The sequence below is a fragment of the Triplophysa dalaica genome, chromosome 23, assembly GCF_015846415.1.
Source record: "Triplophysa dalaica isolate WHDGS20190420 chromosome 23, ASM1584641v1, whole genome shotgun sequence".
Lineage (NCBI taxonomy): Eukaryota > Metazoa > Chordata > Actinopteri > Cypriniformes > Nemacheilidae > Triplophysa > Triplophysa dalaica.
Genome location: NC_079564.1, coordinates 16294223 through 16316161, shown reverse-complemented (window position 1 = coordinate 16316161; position 21939 = coordinate 16294223). Strand labels below are relative to the sequence as shown.

General features: G+C 46.6%; 1 protein-coding gene across 1 annotated transcript in view; it reads right to left on the bottom strand.

Moving 5' to 3' along the window:
• LOC130412881 (ADP-ribosyl cyclase/cyclic ADP-ribose hydrolase 1) overlaps positions 1-21939 on the bottom strand; it is a 117995-nt gene that overhangs the window by 39356 nt on the left and 56700 nt on the right. Inside the window, exons 3-4 of the mRNA XM_056737678.1 lie at positions 7605-7743; positions 6102-6184 (exon numbers count right to left, since the gene is read on the bottom strand). Of these exons, the coding sequence (XP_056593656.1) occupies positions 6102-6184; positions 7605-7743 (222 nt within the window). The remainder of the gene's footprint in view (positions 1-6101; positions 6185-7604; positions 7744-21939) is intronic.

Below are 21939 nucleotides of genomic sequence, written 5' to 3'. Positions count from 1 at the left end.
CCTTCCTTCACCTTAGAAATGTTGCCAAATTATGAAATATTTTATGTGTTGCTGACACAGAAAAGCTTATTAATGCATTTGTGACCTCAATACTTGACTACTGTTATGCTCTACTTAGTGGTTGTCCTGCATCATCATTAAACAAACAGCAATTAATTCAGAATGAAGCTGCCAGAGTTGTAACTAGGTCAAGAAGATACGATTACATAACCCCAGTTCCCTTTCTCTCGGTCTCTCGACGTTGTGTCGAGAACGACAGATGGGGGTTCGCCCTTGAGAACCAATCAACTCTGACTACTATAGAAAAGGCCAATGAAATTTGGCGAATGAAATTTGCATGCCGGGCTCCGCCCCCGGATATCCGGTATAAAAGGAAGCCGGCGTGCAGCATTCACTTACCTTTTGTTCTTCAGAGCCTTCGCTCATGACTACGAACAGAACGAATTCAATGAATTCATCTTCTTCTACATTGCCGGATCTACGACGTGTTGCAGCGGAACGTCCCTACCTGCAGCGACCTTCCCCTGGGCGTCTCGGCGGTTCCGGACGTGTTAGAGATTTTTTCTAAAAAGTCCTTTTCAGGACTGACTGAGCAATCTCCAGCGCGGCATGTACCGCTATTCTCTTGGGTGCGGCACCCTCATCGAGGAGGGGGATGGACACGATCGCTGCGTTAGGCGTCTGGGCGTCCAGCACGCTGAAGCAGCGTTCGTTGACACATCTGCCCGCACTGCGGGCAGATTGTCATTCAGAAGTTGCGGTCACGGGTGGCTGTCTTCCTACGGGAACCAGCCACCATTTCGTCTGCTACCTGGGCTGTGACATCTGTGGCTACGGCCCTGATGACCACCCAAGTAGCAGCGTTAGTGATATGGGGAACTCTGCGAACGTAAACCGGCCAGCCAAGTGCTCACGGGCCGATCGCACCCCGATTCGCTCTTCTAAACATTCCCCAACCGGCGGTGGCATACCGTCCGGATCCTCACGCACACACTCGGAAACGATGTGTGACGTAGATGAGATGTCGCTCGCAGCATCGGAGGGAGACTGGCATCCAACTCTGCCGAATCCGAGCTCCACCCCCAGCAGTCGAGTTCAGGAGGAAGCAGAAGTGATGTCATTCATGCTAACGCGGGGATGCGTGGTTCCCGAGGTCGGAGCGCGGTGCAAACCGCGCCCACCCCGGGTGCCATGTTTTTCCCGGAGGTGCATGAGGAGCTGTGTAAAACTTTCAACACTCCACTCACGGACCGTTCCAGTTAAACCAGCTCCGGCTCCCTTACTTCCCTCGTTGGTGGGGCAGCCAAAGGCTATGTCGAGATCCCCCGGGTGGAATGAGCGCCTGCGGTGCACCTGTGCCGCGGGCGGCTACCTCCTTGGGGGAATCGGCCATGCCTACCGTCCAAAGCGCTCTACGGGCGACTAAGGTGGCGGCGCGGGCCCTGGGTCGGACGATGTCCACGGTAGTGGTCCAGGAGAGACACCCCCGGCTGTACCTTGTGCAGAAGAGTGACTGGAAGGAAGTCCGCTTTCTTGATGCACTCATCTCGCAGGGTGGGTTGTTGGTAACACCGTCGAGGACTGCGCTCAGCAGTTTTTGACGGTGAAGCAGACAGTGGCAATTAGTCAAATTTTTTCACGCGATCTCACGTGACGTCTGCTTCCCTGCAACCCAGGACCCCTTCGACATCGGCTCCGGTTCCGTGGGAATGATGAAGCAGACCGTCCCCTTGGTCACCCTGTCACAGTCCCTGGGAGCTCGAGAGCTGTCCACACTGTCTCGCTGGCTAATGAGGGCGGTCCGTCTTAGTTACTCGATCCAGTTTGCCAGAGACTCCCAAGCTTTGGGGCATCATCTCTCCCTCTGTCAGAGGCAGGGACGCCTCCGTACTTCGGGTAGAGGTCACCACCATTCTGGCAAAACAGGCATCGAGTTCGTCCCTCAAAACCAAGATGTTCAATGGGTCACGACCCGCACTTCACCGTTCCCAAGACGGCGGGTTGCCCCCAGAGGTCTGCGTACCCTGAACAGAGCACCTTCACAAGCTGCCGTTCAGGGTGCTCACACAGAGGGCGTCCTGACATCTATCAGGTGTCAGGATTTGTTCGTGGCAATCGACCTGAAGGACGCTTACTTTCATGTCTCGATCCTCCTCGACACCGGCCGTTCCCACGGTTCGCGTGCGAGAGGCGGGCATATCAGTACAGAGTCCTCCCTTTCGGTCTGTCCCTGTCTCCACGGTCTTCACGAAGATCGTGAAAACCGCCCTTTCTCCCTGAGGGGAGGAAGGCGAGCGGGTACTAAACTATCTCAGCGACTGGCCTATCTTGGCACACTCGTGAGATCTGTTCTGTACACAAAGGGACCTGGTGCTCCGGCACCTAGATCGATTGGAACTCCAGGTCAACCAAGAGAGGGGCAAGCTCTCCCCAGTGCAGAGCATCCCCTTTCTCGGTATGGAACTCAGCTCTGTCACCATGTCGGCGCACCTGTCCGCAGGTTGCGCCCAACCAGTGTTGAACTGTCTGAAATGAACATTTTAGGTAGACAGCGGTCCCCCTGAAATAATTCAGAGGCTCCTGGCACACATGGCGTCCTCGCGGGTTAATACCCCTCTGGTTGATGCACATGAGACCGCTCCAACACTGGTTTCCGAGTCGAGTTCCGAGGAGAGCGTGGCACACCGGCAGCAGGCGCATGGTGATGACGCCCTGCTTCCGACGCACCATAACCCCTAGTCTTCCATGACTTTTTCGACGGACTCAGGTCCCTCTGGGCAGGTTATGAGACAGGTCGTGGTGACGACTGACGTCTCCCTGCAGGGGTGCGGTGCAGTGTGTAACGGGCACGCAGGCGGGGCGTCAGACGAACCCCCGTCTGCGTTGGCATATCAATTGCCAAGAGTTGTGGGCTGTGCTACTTGCACTGAGCAGGCTACGGCCTCTCGTGCGAGACAAGTACGTGCTGGTCCGAGGACAGCACTACAGCTGTAGCATACACAGATCGTCAGGGTGGTGTTCGCTCACAGCAGCTAACACAACTTGCTCGACGCCTCCTCCGGTGGAGTCAACAGGTGACCCACTCCCTGCGGGCCACACACACCCAGGGCAAACTGAACTAGAATGCCGACGTGCTTTCTCGCCAGTTTATGCCTCGTGGAGAGTGGCGACTCCACCCCCGCGCAGTCCAGCTCATTTGGAGGCTGTTCGGGTAGGCCCAGGTAAACCTGTTCGCCTCCCGTAACACCACCATTTGCCCGCTTGGTATTCCCTGCCCTCGGCACGGATATCCTGGCGCACAGCTGACCGCGGGAAGGGCGGAAGCACACCTTCCCCCCCAGGAGCCTTCTTGCACAGACGCTGTGCAAGGTCAGGGAGCAGGAGCACCAAGTGTTATTGGTTACACCACACCGGTCTAACCGCACTTGGCTTCAGAGCTGATGCTCTGGACAGCGACTCCCCCTGAACCTTTCCCCTGGCAGAGGACCTGCTCTATCAGGGGAGGGACACGTTCTGGAATCCCAGATCAGACCTCTGGATCACCCATGTCTGGTCTCTAGACGGGACGAGAAGATCCTGAGATGGCTACTCCCCCTCTATGGCAGAGACCATCACCCAGGCTAGGGCCCCATCTACTAGGCGGTCACACGCCTCTAGACGGCGCCTCTTCTCGTCCTGGTGTCTCTCTCAATGAGAAAGACCCACTGAGGTGCTCGATCAGGATTGTGTTTTCCTTCTTACGAGACTGGAGACTAACATCTCCCCTCCACACTGAATGTGTATGTAGTCGCTATTGCCACTCATCACGACTCAGTCGGTGGAAAGCTTCTAGGGCAACACGACCTGGTCACCAGGTTCCTAAGGGGCGCGAGAGGGCGGAATCCGCCTCATCTCCGCTCCTTACCCTCTTGGGACCCTAAGTGGTCCAGGGGAGCCTCAGTGCCCCCCAAGAGCCCCTCGGAGGTTCTGATCTTCCTCACAGAGTAAGACAGCCCTCCTGACGGCGCTCACTCCATTCAAGAGGGTAGGGGACCACCGAGCATCCTCCGTGTTCACGGATTGCCTTAAATTCGGCCCTGGAAACTCTCACGTTATCTTGAGACCCAGGCCCGGATGCGTGCCCAAGAAGTTCCCACTACTCCCTCCGGGGCCAAGTGGTGAACTTGCAGGCGCTCCCCATAGGGGAGGAAGACCCAACCCGATCAGTGTTGTGTCCAGTACGTGCTGGACCGCACGCAGATCTCTGAAGCTCTGACCAGCTCCGTGTCTGTTGGAGGACAGCAGAAGGGGAAGGCTGTCTCCAAACAGAGGCTGGCGCACTGGGTCGTGGACGCCGTTACGACGGCATTCCGATCTCAGAATCTCCCATGCCCATTGGCAGTGAGGGCTCACTCCACACAGAGTTTTAGCCACCTCCTGGGCACTGGCAGAAGCACCTCTCTAGCAGACATCTGTAGAGCTGCGGGTTGGGCTACGAACAAACACCTTCGCAAGGGTTAACAACCTTCGCGTAAACCCGGTGTCAGCCCACGTCCTGCGTGGCGACATGTAGGACTGGCATCCGGGGGGGCGTATGCCTGCGAAAGCACCTTTCCACCCTCTAACAGGTTGGGTCAGTGTGCTATCTACCCAAACACATGGCTAAGAAACTGGTATCTCACCAACCTCCCTTCTTACCCAGACACTGGTTAAGAACAGGCATTCCATCCATCACTAAGCAAGCACCCCCCGGGGGGCTGGCTGGGCAGAGCAGCCTTACCCCTTAGGCCGGGATACCATATGAGCTATCACAGATAGCTCTAACCGGACCTAGTGCTACCGGACGTCTGTAACACCCCCTCCGTGGGCTGTTCCGTCTGATGTGTCCTCATGAGAATGGTTCCCACTCCTGGTAACCCATGAACTTCCCCAGGTGGACCTCCACCTCGCGGTTAACTACCCAGTCCGCACTTTCCATGCGTTCTCCTCCAAGGACGAGACCATACCTATATCCACCATATTCCTCCCCACGGGTAGGAGGTGGCCTCTGCAGCGCTTCTCTGATTAAGAGTTGCGCTCACCCGGTGTAAACCCGAGCCGGACGGCCTCTCGCCAGTAGAGAGCTAAGGCCCCGTCCGTGAAAGGTTACCGGTCAGGGCTGTACCCATCTTTCTCCAAGAAAGCTCTGGAACCCCCCGACCACCACACTGGAAGGTTACAGTTTTGCAAAAGCATCGAGCTGACACGCCCAGGCTTGTTACCATCGCTTCGCTAGAGATTGTGACGCGATACAGCGTTGTGGCGTTTTCCATAGGCAACCCCATCTGTCGTTCTCGACACAACGTTGAGAGACCGACAGAAAGGGAACGTCTTGGTTACGTATGTAACCTCAGTTGCCTGATGGAGGGAACGAGACGTTGTGTCCCTTATGCCACAAACACGTATCGTATTCTGCTGCAGTCGTGAGAGGCTCTCAGGCTCTTCATAACAAAAGGTAAGTGAATGCTGCACGCCGGCTTCCTTTTATACCGGATAACCGGGGGCGGAGCCCGGCATGCAAATGTCATTCGCCAAATTTCATTGGCCTTTTCTATAGTAGTCAGAGTTGATTGGTTCTCAAGGGCGAACCCCCATCTGTCGTTCTCGACACAACGTCTCGTTCCCTCCATCAGGGAACTGAGGTTACATACGTAACCAAGACGTTTTATCATCCCTTCACAGGTTACCCATTCAGTATCTTATTTACTTTAAAGTTCTTTTACTACTTATAAAACCTTAAATGGTTTAGCCCCTACCTAGATAACAAAGATTCTATCACATTACAACCCATCAAGCTCTCTTAAAATCTCAAATCTCGGGACGTTTGATAACACCGATAATAACTAAATCCACCAAAGGGGGTAGTGCTGCAGAGCGGGGATTCGCAAGGACCAGCATTAAGAACCGCTGCTCTACTTTACATTCCAATAATGTTATAATAAGTGTTATGCCATTCATTAAGACTCTGTATATTGTGCCACTATGTATGACTTCGTACCTGATTTCAATGGCCGTGTTCCAGTGAAAACATGACGTCAGTGCATACTCTCTATATTCTCTATCATGATTTAGGTTATACTTACATTCTGAGAAGCTTGCTTCCATAGGGACAATGCAGGATGGTTCAAACATGTTGACCAATCAGGACAGGAGTGATAATCAAAGCCTTGCAACAGAGAGGGCTTTACTATTAATGGATATCAACTGGGACAGCAATCTATCAAACATCATGCATGTTGTAGTGAATGGATCATTGAGAAGAAAGCTATAAACCCCCTCACTCCCTTTTTTCCTGGTTTCTAGATACCATCATAAAAAGACCATAGCAAGCATGGCTAAATGGGTCTAGTTTTAGGTTTTGAACTCTCACCGAGAGTGTGATAACCATTTGGTTCCTCTGTAGGATATTTATGACTCCTTAGCTTCAAAGCATTAGTGATAAGTCTGTGTCTCATCTCTAACTCAACATCTGAGGCTAACCAGAGAAACTTCTCAGACAAATAGGAACTAATGGGATTTAAACTATCCTTTTCTGTAAATGTATCTAAATGTCTATGTTGTGTGCCATTTTAGATACTCTGTAACTGTTAGATATACAAGTTTTGATTTAGGGTTCATTTGATGTATTCATACGTTGGGATGTGAGTGAATGAGTGAGTGTGTGTGCCCTGCGATGGGTTGGCACTCCATCCAGGGTGTATCCTGCCTTGATGCCCGATGACTACCCCGTGACCCGAGGTAGTTCGGATAAGCGGTAGAAAATGGAATGGAATGGAATACGTTGGGATGATTCACAGTTCAATGCCTTGCATGTTTCATATTTTACTACTCTGCTTTGAATTCCCTATATGATGAGCTATGTTATAAAAACATAGCATGCATCATACTATGTCCATAACTAAGTTTAGGTATTAAATGCAAACGGACCATACTGTCAGAGCTATGCAAATGAGGTGCCATGAGAATCAAAGGAACTTTCTCTGGCCCACTTATCACTTTCATGGCATTGGCCCGCAGACCATCTTGGGGCAGGGCAGGTATGCATTTAAAACACTATCACCGATCCACTTCGGATTATACCTTTTTGAATTAGGAATTGGAAGGGAAAGAAAGAGGACCCGGAGGAAAATCCAAGGGACACCACGTCTTGGGGCTCCCTTCACGCTCACAAACAGGTCACTTAAACTGTGTTTCGATCTATGCTACCTCTGCTCTTCATTCTGTTTGGTAAAGTCACTTTACTTATGGTCATGAGATAACGTTAGTGTAAAATCATCAATGCATTTACTGGATGAATACATAAAGGATTTTTATCACTATACTGCTAATCAGAATTGTAAAATATGTATGTGTAATGAAAATTATTATACGTATTTTCCTTTGAGCTAAACTAATTCCTTGACTGAAATTGACGTTTTAAATAACTAATTTCATGTATGTGATCTTGATAGATCTGGTGGAGAATCTTATTTGTTGAGTTAAACTCATCCTTATTTTAACATTCAGCTAAAATCGCTACAATGTATTTAATGCGAAATGTATACTGTATGTATAATTACATATAAAAAGTAATCTCAATTTGGTACCTCTGTCTCTTTCTGGCTGTCCACACCAGATAAGGTCATTGAACATGTATCCCACAAGTGTGTTTTCCAAGGTCCAAAAGCTCTGTGTGACAGCTACATAATTGTGAATGATGTCTCTCGTCTTACTCCAGAAGAGCAACTTTAAAAAAAAAAAAGATTTTTTGAGATTCATCGATTTATGAATTGACAGTAGTATGATGAAAAATGTGTGAAACACTCAAACATACAGATGTAAGTGGCCGATAATAAAGGGCTGCTATCCCAGTAACTTGACTTTTAAATGTTTTTCTACCAGAAGTTATGTCGCCAGCGTGTGTTTAGAAACACCCTGTGATTATACAAATCCAACTATTCTTCTTTTTGTAATCTCCTTTAAACCACAATAGTGACACAACGCAGGCTGTTGGTGATCTCATATCAATCTGATATGACAACACTTGGTGGCCCAGCAGCTCAAGGTGCTGCGACCCCGGCTCGTTGGTCTGAAACGCACGGAAGGCCAGGCTCCAGCAAGTCGCCTTCCACCAAATTTATCTCCGGCTCCCGGGGTCGCAGGGAGCCAACACAGGTCATTATAGCATGGGTTTCTCCCAAAAAATTACCAGCTGTACCAGAAGTATTAAAAAAAAAAAAATCGCCTTTCTTAAATAATGTGTTTGGGATGTTAGCGGCTTTTCTTTACATGTTTGCGGCTAAACCTGAGACTTTACATTGGTCCAAAGACAGGTGTTGTGTAATAACGTTAGTAGTAAATTGCATCTCGCTCATCGGTTCAGAAGACTTGTGACCGACATAATTTCTGTAATACATATTCATTACAATGAACGAAAGCTATAGCAGCGTCTTTCTAGGTGAGTTCAGTGTTTTCTCGTATGTCCTAACTATGACAATACTCAAGAGTGGATAGAAACAGAGTACGCATTTGTAAGACAATGAGGTTACGCAGAAATTGCTACTCACAATGTAATAACAACTGGTTGCTGATCTTCACTTACCTGTCTGTCATATACAAGTTCTCTGAATGCATGTTGGGAACAAAACGTTGTGTCGAACCAACAAATTGGGTTCGTCTTGAGAACCTTTAAACTTCATGATGTTTTAGTTCGGGAGGAGAAGGAGCAGATAATTAACTCTGCTGGTCCACTTTTCTCGACGGATGAACAAGGCCGAACTGTATGGTTTGTACTCCTCCGTGCAGCCGGACTCCCTGACGGCAAAACCTGTCACTCCATCGAAGGCCACAAGAAAGCTGTGGCAGGTCCGTAATTCCCCATATTTACGGCCGGATCAAAGTCCAATGAGGAAGGGCCTCCGGTCTGAAAGCCGCCGCAGCGGTCACTCAGCACTCTTACCCGCTCAGCCGAGCTCCAGCAGGCAGCATCTCCATGCACCATTCAAGCCCGCCACACATTGAGCGCCCCAGCAGCGCGAGCAAGCAGCATCGGCTCACCAACGCATCCTCCCAATCTCCTCCTCCAATCCCTTTCCAAGTAAATTGCCCGCTGCCCCGCCGTCAAACTCCAGTGCAAAGTCTTTCCTATATAGGTTAATGTAACTGAAAGTAAAAACATTGCATCTCTTTGCAATATAAAATACCCTATGTATATGATTGTCTGAACAATGTGTAACATTTAGGATTGAAAAAGAAAGTGGCTGATATTGCTGTTTGGCATGATTTAGAAGAAAATTGGAATTACTCTGAAAATCTGTGTAAAATTGAATCCTTGCGGAGAAAGGTAAAATTAAATAATAGAATAGCAGCAACTCCTGTAGAACTGTTGGGATTAAGTATTCTGTGGTGAGCGAGACGTGACGAGAGCCGTGAGGCAGGGCCGGTGGCGTGATTGATAGTTGGAATCAGCTGTGCGCACACCAGTCCTGCATATTAAATGGAGGAAATCGGGAGCATGCTGACGAGAGAGGACTGGGCCCGGACATGTGTTAAATTTATATTTATGTTCTTTTGGCATTTTACTTTCCGTTTTTTGTTTGTTTATTTTATTAAAACTTTAATTGAATGTTCGCCGTTTCCTGCATCATTCCTTCCTTTTATTGAACCTTATTATTTTTTTTTTACTTAAACAGGCAAGAAAATAATACAAAAAGCAGAGAGAGAAAAACAGAAGGAAAGTACGTGTGTGTCAGAGGGTGTGTGTGCAGCCCCCCTCCTTATGTGACCTCTGAAGGTCAATTTCCATTACTCACAGGAATTGTAAAAGTTCCTGGAGTTTTAAGAGATGAAAGACAGATGGGGCCATGGAAGACCAAAATGCAGACAGTAAGGATGGAATAGGAAGTAAAAGCAAAAGTTATTACGGGCAGAATTAAATAAGAAAATTAAGGAGATAGCAAACTTTGTGGATAAGACATATATAATTAAGAAAAAGCAGACCACTAGAAGGCAGAGAGAGAGAGAGGAAGGGAAAAAGAGCCATTATTTGATAAAGAAACTCATAGGAAATAAATAATTTTAAACCAGTGACTGAGAAACGTTTATTTTGAAACAAATATACATTACAAAGAGACCGTTTATGTTCTGGGCCACACCGGACCTTGAGAGGTTAATGGTCACTCGCCTCCCTGACATGCACGAAGGGGCTGGAAATTGGATTAAGGTGGTGTTAGCAAAACAAGGGCAAACTTTAACAGCGGAACTTGACAGAGCTGTGGACTCTCATTACATGAATGGGACCAATTTTATTCACGTGAGGCAGGCACTGCATGCTGAATTTCAAGCCATAGTGAACCATAAGGATACAAAAAGACAAAAGTGGGAAAAGTTTTGAAAAAGAGAATTACTGAAGACACGCCCAGAGACATTTAAACAGAGACTTTAACTCCATGGCACATCTGAGTGGAGATTTGGTACCAGGTGATTCAAGGCTCAAAAAGAAAATGGACTGAACACTGAGATATTGGACAGCCTGAACAGAAAAGACAGCTCCCACCAGTCCATGAAACAGGTGCCTGAGGGTGAAAGGGGGAGGGTCCTGTTAGACTTTTGAGGTCCTGTTCAAAAAAAAGAAACAGAAAAGAAAAGTCTAACAGGAGGTCAAAATCAAAAATACTTAAATCCAGTGTATTACTAAGAAATATAAAAAATGATGTGACAAACCTTTCCTCGTATCACATCAGACTCCTATTAATATGTTATAAAGAGATATATTGAGTAAATTGTTTGTTCAAATTTGGTGTTCTACAGAGGGAGTATATATAGACATGAAATAAACTCAAATGATGATCACTGTGCTACAAGCAATTTTATACTGGATTGGACAAATTGAGGATGATGTGGGACATACAATTAATAGATTCATTGAACCCCAGATCCCTGAAACGAACAGTTATTGCAACACTCCCATTTATCAAATTAAAGCAAACAAAACGAAATGGCGACTTGTGCATGATCTCACAGCAATGAATAAAATAGTTGAAGATTTGCCTGCTGATGTTCCTAACCAAAACCATGTACTGACAAATGTCCCTCCTAATCCCAAATACTTTACGGTAATTGCATTCCAGTGGCAGAAAAAAGTAGACACCTGTTCACGTTTACATATGCCGGTAAACAATAATATTTGCAATATGCAATAAAAACAACTCCATTGAGAGACTGTATGGAGCAAGCAGGACTGCAAAATTTAAATGTAACATTAACATGACATATTGACGCAAAGATAGCTTTTGAGTCTATTAAGAAAGAGCTACTAAAGGCACCTTGTCAGGGGTAGAAACACACAGATTCAATAGCAGGACGAAAGCCAGAGCCGACGGTACCGCAGCGTCGGGTTCCTGTGATGGGAAGAGGGGAGGGTTATAACCAATAGAGCATTCAAAAGGGGACAAACCTGAAGCAGCCGACGGAAGGGAATTGTGGGCATATTCTACCCACGAGAGCTGTTGGCTCCAGGAACTCGGATTGGAGGATGTCAGACAGTGGAACATTCTTCCGAGATCCTGGTTGGCCCGCTCGCACTGTCCATTGGTCTGGGGATGGAAACCGGAAGACAGACTCGCTGAGGCCCCGATCTGCTTGCAAAATTCCTTCCAAAAACGGGAGGTAAACTGCGGCCCCCTGTCAGAAACCAAGTCGACCGGTAAGCCATGGAGCCGGAAGACGTGGTCAATGAGCAGTTGAGCAGTCTCCTGTGATGAGGGGAGCTTGGGTAGTGGGACAAAATGAACCGCCTTGGAGAAACGGTCCACCACTGTGAGAACCACAGTGTTACCGCCAGAGGAGGGGAGCCCAGTAACAAAATCCAGGGCAATATGTGACCAGGGGCAGGAGGGGATAAGTAGAGAACGGAGCAGACCACTGACAGGACGATTACTGGTCTTGGATTGAGCGCACGTCGGGCAGGCCAACACGAACTGTCTGACATCCTTGGCCATGACGGCCACCAGAAGCGCTGACGAACTGAAGCCAACGTTCCCCGAGTTCCTGGATGACAAACCAGTCTGGACGAGTGTCCCCACTGAAGGACTTTAGATCGCAGCGCAGCCGGCACAAACAGTTTTCCCGCTGGGCACTTGGTAGGTGCTTGCACCCCTCGGCCAGCCTCCCTTACGTGCTGCTCGATCACCCAAGAGACCGCTCCGACCACCACCCCTGTGGGAAGGATGGTGTCGGTCGACAGTCTGTCCCTCGGGACAGGGAACAAACGGGAAAGAGCATCGGGTTTGATGTTTTTGGACCCAGGCCGGAACGAGAGGGTGAAGTCAAAACGACCAAAAAAAAGTGCCCAGCGGGCCTGACGAGCGCTTAATCTCCTGGCCGAACGGATGTACTCAAGGTTCTTATGGTCCGTCCAGACCAGGAAGGGCTGCGCTGCTCCCTCCAACCAGTGGCGCCACTCCTCCAGTGCTAATTTGACCGCCAGCAGCTCCCTGTTGCCGATGTCGTAGTTACACTCTGCCGGGCTGAGTCGATGGGAGAGATAGGCGCAAGGATGAACCTTCCCATCCTGGGCGGAACGCTGAGACAGGACTGCGCCTACACCGACATCAGAGGCGTCGACCTCGACGATGAACTGACAGGATCTGGAAAAGACAAGACAGATATAACGATAATAGATAAGAGATAAAACGGGACTTTAATTCATCAAAGGCAACCTGAGCCTGCTGATTCCACCTGAACGGAGTCTTAGTGGAGGTCAGCGCCGTAAGGGATGCAGCAATCTGACCAAAGTTTCTGATGAAACGGCGGTAGAAGTTGGCGAAACCCAGGAAACGCTGCAGTTCCTTACGAGAGTCAGGAGTTGGCCACTTGGCGACAGCCTTGGTCTTGGCGGGATCAGCCTTGATACCCGTAGTGGATATTATGTGGCCAAGAAATGTAACAGACTCAGTATGGAACTCGCACTTCTCCGCGAAATGCAGTCTTCCAGTCATCTCCCTCTCGAATACGGACAAGGTGATAGGCGTTGCGAAGGTCTAACTTAGTGAAGACCTTGGCTCCCTGCAATAGTTCGAAAGCTGAAGACATAAGGGGTAGGGGGAACCTGTTCTTCACGGTAATGTCATTCAAACCTCGATAATCGATTCAGGGACGAAGGGAGCCATCCTTCTTTTGAACAAAGAAGAAGCCAGCACCAGCAGGGGAGGAGGAGCGATGGATGAGTCCCGCCTGAAGAGCCTCGCGGATATATAGGTCCATGGCCTCTCTCTCAGGACCGGACAGGGAGAATAAGCGACCCCTGGGAGGAGAAGTGCCAGGATGCAGGTCAATGACGCAGTCGTAGGGGCGATGAGGAGGAAGCGAGGCCGCCTGGGTCTTGCTGAAGACCGCGCCGAGATCATGGTACTCCACCGGAACGGAGGCTAGGTCGATAGATTCCCTGTGAGGAGCACAAGACACAGAGACAGAAGACAAAGCAGGACCAAGACAAGATACATGACAAGAAGAGTTCCAAGAGGAGACTGTATTGTTAGCCCAATCAACATGAGGACTGTGCTGTAACAACCACTGATGCCCAAGGACAATGGTATTGTTAGGGGACTCGAGGATGTACAGCACGATGCTCTCATGATGATTCCCCGAAATGAATAAACTTACGCAAGGGGTGCAGTGAGTGATCGTGAAGAGGAGAGCACCTCCAAGCGATCGTGCCGGAACTGGGGTGGAAAGAGGAATCGAAGGGATATTCCATCGTCGAGCCGAATCTCGATCAATAAAATTACCCTCTGCCCCAGAGTCCAATAAGGCCAAACCGGAGTGTGAGCTCCCCTGGAACTCCAAGACGAAGCACAGCTGTGTGCGAGATGCATCAGGAAGAGGACAGAAGATCTTGCCCACCAGTATCCTCCTATCTACTAGTGGGCGTTGGCTTTTAGTGGGCACTTGATGGCAAGATGGCCCAGCTTCCCACAGTAGAGGCAAAGCCCTGGGTAAGTCGTTGGTGCCTCTGGAGAGGAGTAAGTCGAAGCCTTCCCAGCTGCATAGGTTCAGGCTCCACAGGAGGTGGGAGGTGAGATTCACTGACCGTGAGGCCCGGAGGATCCATACGGCGCCAAGAACTGTTCGTCTGTCGGCGTCGGTGACGTAATTCCAGTCGTGATTCCGTCGGGACGTCCATGACCGCCAACTCATCTGCGATCATGTCGTTCAGTCCCTCCAAGAAGCGCGCTCGAAATGCCGCTGCGTTCCACTCGCAGGCGGCGCTGAGGGTCTGAAACTGAATGCCGTATTCTGTGACGGAGGTCCGACCCTGAGACAGCCGTGAGAGCTTGGCGGCCGCTTCGTCTCCCCCGACCGAGCGATCAAACAGTCCTTCCATTTCCTTACGAAAGGTCTCAAATGATGTACAACACGGAGCCCCGGCGTCCCAAACAGCCAGTCCCCATTCTCTGGCAGAACCGCTGAGGAGTGTGAGGACGAAGCTTACTTTAGATGCCTTGGACGGGAAACGACGAGGTTGGAGATTAAACACCAGAGAGCATTGGGAAAGAAACGCCCGACAGGAGTTTGTGTCTCCACTGTAGACTGGAGGGTTGTTGACGTGAGGTTTAGGTTCAAGACGTAACGTCTCCGCCCGCGTGGTGGCTTCGTTATGTGCGTGCTGGAAGCGAGCCGTGAGATCTGCGAGTTGAGCATGGAGGACACCGATCTCCTGCGTCGTCGCGTTGAGGCGGGTTTCTTGTTGACCCAGCAATATTCCTTGTTGGGAGACTGCCTAGTGCAGAGGACTTGACCCCGCTGAATCCATAGTTGGTGCTCTCGTTCTGTCAGGGGTAGAAACACACAGATTCAATAGTAGGTTGAAAATCGTTTATTTAGAGGTAGGTGGACAGATAGTCAACTTGAGATCCTGAGGCAGAGTCTCTGGCTGCAAGGCCAACTGGGAAACCCAGCATACGGCAACGCCAGTGACGGGATGTAATCGTGGGAACGTAGTCCTCCGCGCTGGCTACAAGGCCAACTGGGAAACCCAGCATACGGCAGCGCCAGCGACTGGATGAAGAGTATAACAGCTCTACTGCTTGACAGAGGGTAAGAGACTGTACAATCAATGGTGGAGAAGCACAGCGGTAAAGACTCCTCGTAGCTGGTAGAGGGTGAGGATGACTGGAAAGAATGAACAATCCACAGGGTAACAGGTAATCCACAGACAGGAATTCCACAGGACACAACAAAACAAGACAAGACTAAATTAACCATACAGGGCTAGGCTAGGCTAGGCTAGGCTAGGCTAGGCTAGGCTAGGCTAGGCTAGGCTAGGCTAGGCAGGACTAGATCGACTAACAGGACTGTAGTAGAGTGCATGCGGGACCAACTAGAGTTGACGAGAGCACAACGGAAGTGAGGAATGGTGGGGACTAAATAAGGGTGAAAATTAGCGGACACCAGGTGTAAGCACTGAGGGTAACGAGGAAGTGATGAGGGCAGCTGGTAGACATCAACACACGTAACTGAATATACCACAAAGACAACACAGACAAGTGCTCACCAAGGTACTGACACACCTGTCTTGAGTACACCTAATTATACAAAACCAATTCACCTGTATGTTTCTAATAGAGCTGCTGGATTCACATCAGCTACATTAATGCAAGAAACTTGTAGTGGTAGGACAAAACAGCCAATAGCCTACTATAGTGCTAAACTAGACAATGTAGCGCAAGGATACACACCCTGTTACCAACAGGGTCTTGCAGCCGTAAATCAGGCATCAAAAAAGGCAAAAAGCATCAAAGATTACTATGGAATACCCAGTCATATACACACATCATAAGTTGCAGTGTTAATTGAGCAAGGAAAATTTGTTTTGACTCCAGCACCACCCTAGCATATGCATCGTTACTTACATATCCAGATGTTACTATTAAACGATGCAACACTGTTAATCCAGCACACTTAATTCCTTTGGTAAATGAAGGTAAACCACATAATTGTGTTGCTAATGTTTTAGCATTTACTAGGATAAGAACTGATCTAGAGTCTATCCCTATTCCCGAGGCAGAAGTTTCCTACTTTGTAGATGGATCCAGCTTTAGTGATCACTTGGGAATACACACTGGATATTCAGTGGTTAAAAGAGATGGAAACGATTTTGTTTCTGTAATATCTCAACACTGCGCACAGCCTTGTTCTGCTCAATTAGCAGAATTAAAAGCCCTTACAAGTGCATTCCAATTAGCGAAAGGACACATAGTAAATATCTATACCAATTCAGCTTATTCTCATGGTATTTGCCATCTATTTGGAGCAGTATGGAAACAAAGAGGATTTAAAAAGGGTGATCGAACTCCCATTCAGCATGCTGAACAAATAGCACAACTAATACATCCTATGATGGTATCAAAACGATTAGCTATCATCAAATGTCAAGCTCACAAAAAAGACTTTGTCATTAAAGGTTACAACAAAGCAGATTCAGAAGCTTTAAAAGCCTCAGGGTGTCAGGTAGCCATATTACCACCTGAAGTTAATATAGCACCAAACCGAAGTTTAGATGACATTATCAGAATTCAACAATAGGCAGGCCAAAGAGGAGCGACAAAAGATTCCAAAAACATTTGGCGTTCACATGAAGGACATATTGTTACACCAATCTCACTATTAAACAGCGTAATCATAGATGCACATGAATTTGACCATTGTGCAAAGAGAAAGTAGTAAGAAAGATTAAACAACAAGGGTATTGGGTTGGCTTGGGTTGCGGTTTCCGGTTCCTGATTGCATCGCTGCCGGCGGCTAGTTTGTATCCTCTGACACTTGCTTCACCTCACATTTGTTCTTGGTCTTATTATTAGTGTATTTTACTATCGTTACATATCACTGTCGTTGCCGAATTATTTATAACTTTATATTTTAAACCTATATTCATTGAAACGTAACGCCGCTAGCATATTAGCGTGGTAGCTTGCCTTCTGTTTACATTGTGGAATATCATCTCCCCCTATTTGTCTTGTGTGCTAACTGTTTCTCTTTTTAAGTGTATATACTAAGACTCATCAAGCAACCTTGGTAAGTTAGGATTGCACTTCATACCCGGTGAGTTATGGCTTCTATTCCTATTGTTGTTACTTGCACCTCATGTCATATGTTTAGTTTAGCCTTCTCTGTCAGCGGCGAGGGTTTTACATGTGATAAATGCAGGGAAGTAGTTAGGCTGACGGAGAAGATTTTAGAATTAGAGTCTCGCATCCAATCTTTATTTGAGGATAGTAAGAGTGTAAGAACCGTAGAAAACACTTCGGATGCGAGCAATGTTAGCGCACACAGCTCGGTTCCGGTTGAAAATCCCCTGCAGCTGGGAAACTTTGTGACGGTGAGACGGCATAGTCGCAGGACAAAACATCACTCAACCGTTCCGATTAAAGTCTCGAACAGGTTTGCCCCGCTCAGTGACGCACCGACTGAGAAACCTGCTGAAAGTGCCCTAGTGATCGGTGATTCTATTGTCCGGAACGTTAACATAGAGACACCAGCCACAATAGTCAAATGTTTACCGGGAGCCAGAGCGCCTGACATCAAGTCAAACTTAAATGTGCTGGCTAAGGCTAATCGTAAATACAGTAAGATTGTTATTCATGTCGGCACAAATGATGTTAGACTCCGTCAATCGGAGATCACTAAAGATAATATTAAAGAGGTGTGTGAGCTCGCAAAAACGATGTCAGACACTGTAATATTCTCTGGCCCCCTTACTGCTTACCGTGGTGATGAGATTTATAGCAGATTATCATCACTAAATGGCTGGTTGTCTGAGTGGTGCCTGCAGAATAATATAGATTTTATAAATAACTGGAAGAGTTTTGAGGGCAGACCTGACCTGTTGAAACGAGATGGTCTCCATCCCTCCTGGGATGGGGTTTCCCTCCTCTCTAGAAATTTGGCACACAGTCTTAATAATGCTAAAGTCTGACTACCTAGGGCCCAGGTCAGGAAGGAGACAGAATGGCTTAACCAACTGTCTGCTTGCCGTCTCGCGTTACAGAATACACAAAATATACAACATGTAATAATCCCTTCTTACAAACAACATGAAATAGAGACTGTGTCTGTCCCCCGGATTAGCAAACATAAGATATTGCGTAAACCTCTTGAAAGTAATTTAATAAACGTTAAACAAATCAAACATGAACAAAATACAGATAATCAGCTGTTACGACTCGGATTGCTTAATATTAGATCTCTCTCAAATAAAGCACTTTTTGTTAACGATTTGATAATCGATCATAAAATAGACATGCTTTGTTTGACAGAAACATGGCTAAAGCCAGATGATTTTATTACTCTAAATGAATCCGTTCCCCATGATTATTACTATAAACACGAGCCTCGTCTAAAAGGTAGAGGGGGAGGTGTCGCTGCACTTTACAAGAATTCTTTTATTACCTCTCAGAAGTCTAATTTTAAGTACAGTTCTTTCGAAGTCATGGTACTTCACGTATCGACACCTAATACTAAGGACAAAACATTTTTAAAATTTATTCTAGCTATTGTATATAGGCCTCCAGGGCACCACACAGATTTTATTAAAGATTTTGGTGGGTTCTTATCAGAACTAGTACTGGCCGCAGATAGAGTCCTTGTCGTCGGTGACTTTAATATCCATGTAGACAATGATACAGATGCCTTGGGACTGGCTTTCAAAGACACTCTTAACTCCATGGGCGTTAGTCAACATGTGTCAGGACCCACTCACCTTCGTAATCATACTTTAGATTTAATACTTTCTTATGGTATAAATGTGGACGATGTTAAAATCGTTCAGCAGAGTGAAGATATTTCGGATCATTATCTGATATTATGTTTGCTTCAATGGCCTACGGCTGCAAATCAAACTCCTTGTTACAAATATGGTAGAACGATTACTTCAACTACCAAAGATGCGTTTCTCGATAATCTGCCTGAATTGTCTAAAATATCCAGCATGAGTAATAACGTTGACGATTTTGACACTACTATTGAACATTTTAACTCTACTTTCTCGGAAATATTAGACACAGTTGCTCCTCTGCGTTTAAAGAAAATTAAAAATAGCAGCCCAACACCGTGGTATAATGAACACACTCAGACTCTAAAAAAAGCATCCCGTAAAATGGAGCGCAACTTTAAGAAAACGAATTTAGAGGTATTTCGTATAGCATGGAAGGATAGTACTCGAAATTACAGGAATGCAATAAAAACGTCTAGATCCGCCTACTTTTCAACACTAATAGAGGAAAACCATCACAACCCTAGGTTCTTATTTAACACCGTGGCTAAATTAACAAAAAATAAGTCGTCATCGACGTCAGATTCTGATTATCAGCATAACAGTGATGAATTTATGAACTACTTCACAAGTAAAATCCAAGATATAAGAGAAAAAATTATAACAATGCAACCTGTAGTGAAATCCGCTGAACAAACTAACTACAGCACCCCTAAGGAGAAATTGCAATTATTTTCTACAGTAGATCACGATGAACTGTCTAAAATCATTAAATCATCTAAATCATCAACATGCATGCTAGACCCTATACCTACAAAACTACTGAAAGAAATGCTCCCCGAAATTATAGATCCTCTTCTTAGTATTATTAACTCATCTCTGATATTAGGACATGTGCCTAAAGCATTTAAGGTGGCTGTTATAAGGCCTCTTTTAAAAAAAACCAAACTCGACCCCAAAGAACTAGGGAATTACAGGCCTATATCGAATTTACCTTTTATATCTAAAGTTCTGGAAAAAGTAGTTTCAACTCCTAGTAGTTGCTCCTTCCTCCAAAGGAATGACATTAATGATGAATTCCAGTCTGGATTTCGAGCATGTCACAGTACAGAGACTGCTTTGATCAGAGTTACAAATGATCTGCTTTTAGCGTCTGACCGTGGCTGTATTTCGTTATTGGTGCTGCTAGACCTCAGTGCTGCATTTGACACCATTGACCACAGCATACTTCTACATAGACTCGAAAATTACGTCGGCATTAACGGAATAGCATTGAAATGGTTTAAGTCTTATTTATCCGACCGTTTTCAATTTGTAGCAATAAACAATGAGGTGTCCCGCAAATCACAAGTCCAGTACGGTGTACCACAGGGCTCAGTCTTGGGACCCCTGCTCTTCGCATTATACATGCTACCTCTAGGAGATATAATAAAGCGACACGGAATTAGCTTTCACTGTTATGCTGATGATACTCAACTTTATATTTCCTCGATGCCTCATGAAACCCAGCAGTTTCATCGAATAAAGGATTGCATAGTTGACTTAAAAATGTGGATGAGTAACAATTTGTTACTACTAAACTCGGACAAAACAGAAGTGTTACTTACTGGACCGAAAACTGCTATGCGTAACAACCAAGAATACTGCTTAACGATTGACGGTTGCTCCATAAAATCCTCGTCATCAGCTAAGAATCTTGGCGTTGTATTTGACAGTACTCTCTCATTTGAAAGCCATGTCGCAAACACCTGTAAAATTGCATTTTTCCATCTTAAGAATATATCTAAATTACGTCATATGCTGTCACTGTCAGATGCAGAGAAATTAATTCATGCATTCATGACATCAAGACTAGATTACTGTAATGCACTTCTAGGTGGTTGCCCTGCGGGCCTATTACAAAAACTGCAACTGGTTCAAAACGCGGCAGCTCGAGTTCTTACACGTACAAAAAAGTATGAGCATATAACCCCGGTTCTGTCAACCTTGCACTGGTTACCTATAAAGCATCGCATTAACTTTAAGATCTTGCTTATTACCTATAAAGCCCTACATGGTCTAGCGCCGCAGTATTTGAATGAACTTCTATTGTATTACAGACCACCACGTACATTACGCTCTAAGGGGTCCTGTCAGTTGGTAATACCTAGAATTTCAAAATCAAGTGCAGGTGGTAGATCCTTTTCTTATCTAGCGCCTAAACTTTGGAATATTCTTCCCTGCACGGTCCGGGAGGCAGACACACTCTGTCAGTTTAAATCTAGACTAAAGACTCATCTTTTTAATCTTGCATACACTACACCTCCATAATATTAATCCTCAGAGGATTTAGGCTGCATTATTTAGATCAACCGGAACCAGGAACACATCCAACAACAAATGATGTACTTGTTGCATCAAAGAGTGCAGAACAGTACTCTACTCTCAGCCAGTCTTGTCTCTTTGTTCCAAGGTTACCGCAGGATGCAGTTCATGCCCAGACCTGATGGCAGAGCTGAGAATGGGAAGCGGTGACCTGACAAGTGCTGAGAGGATAGAGCTGGATAAAGGACGCGACAACTTTGTTTTTTTCTACAACATTTCAAATGCTATTAGATTGTTAATGATAATCTTTAATTTTTATATTTTTATTAAGCCTTGTTGTGCAAGCACTGATGAGCTTGTGCAGAGGCAGCAGCTTTTGCCAGAGGGGAACTGGAATCCCCTGGTTGGGCCTGGGTTCCCCTGAGGTTTTTTTTCTCGATGGGAGTTTTGGGTTCCTCACCACCGTTTGCATATTGTTTTGCACTATCTGCCTGGCCGGGGGGGCTGCTTTAGAATTCATACTTGTATTAAATGTGTCTCATGTACAGCTGCTTTGTAACAATGAAAATTGTAAAAAGCGCTATATAAATAAAGTTGAGTTGAGTTGAGTATTGGTCTCCATACTTGTACGAATAAAGCAAAGATTGGGCTGCATTTTTTATCTTCTAAGTCAAGGTCAGGTGGAAAAAGTTAATGGTCTTCTCAAGTCCATGCTCAACAAGATCTGTGCAAGTACTAAACTTAATTGGGTTGATGCTCTACCCCTTGCACTGAGTTACCGCATGCAAACTAACAGAATCACGCATTTAACACCGCATGAAATGCTTACATGTAGACCCCCGTTAGAACAATTGCAAATGGTATTGAGA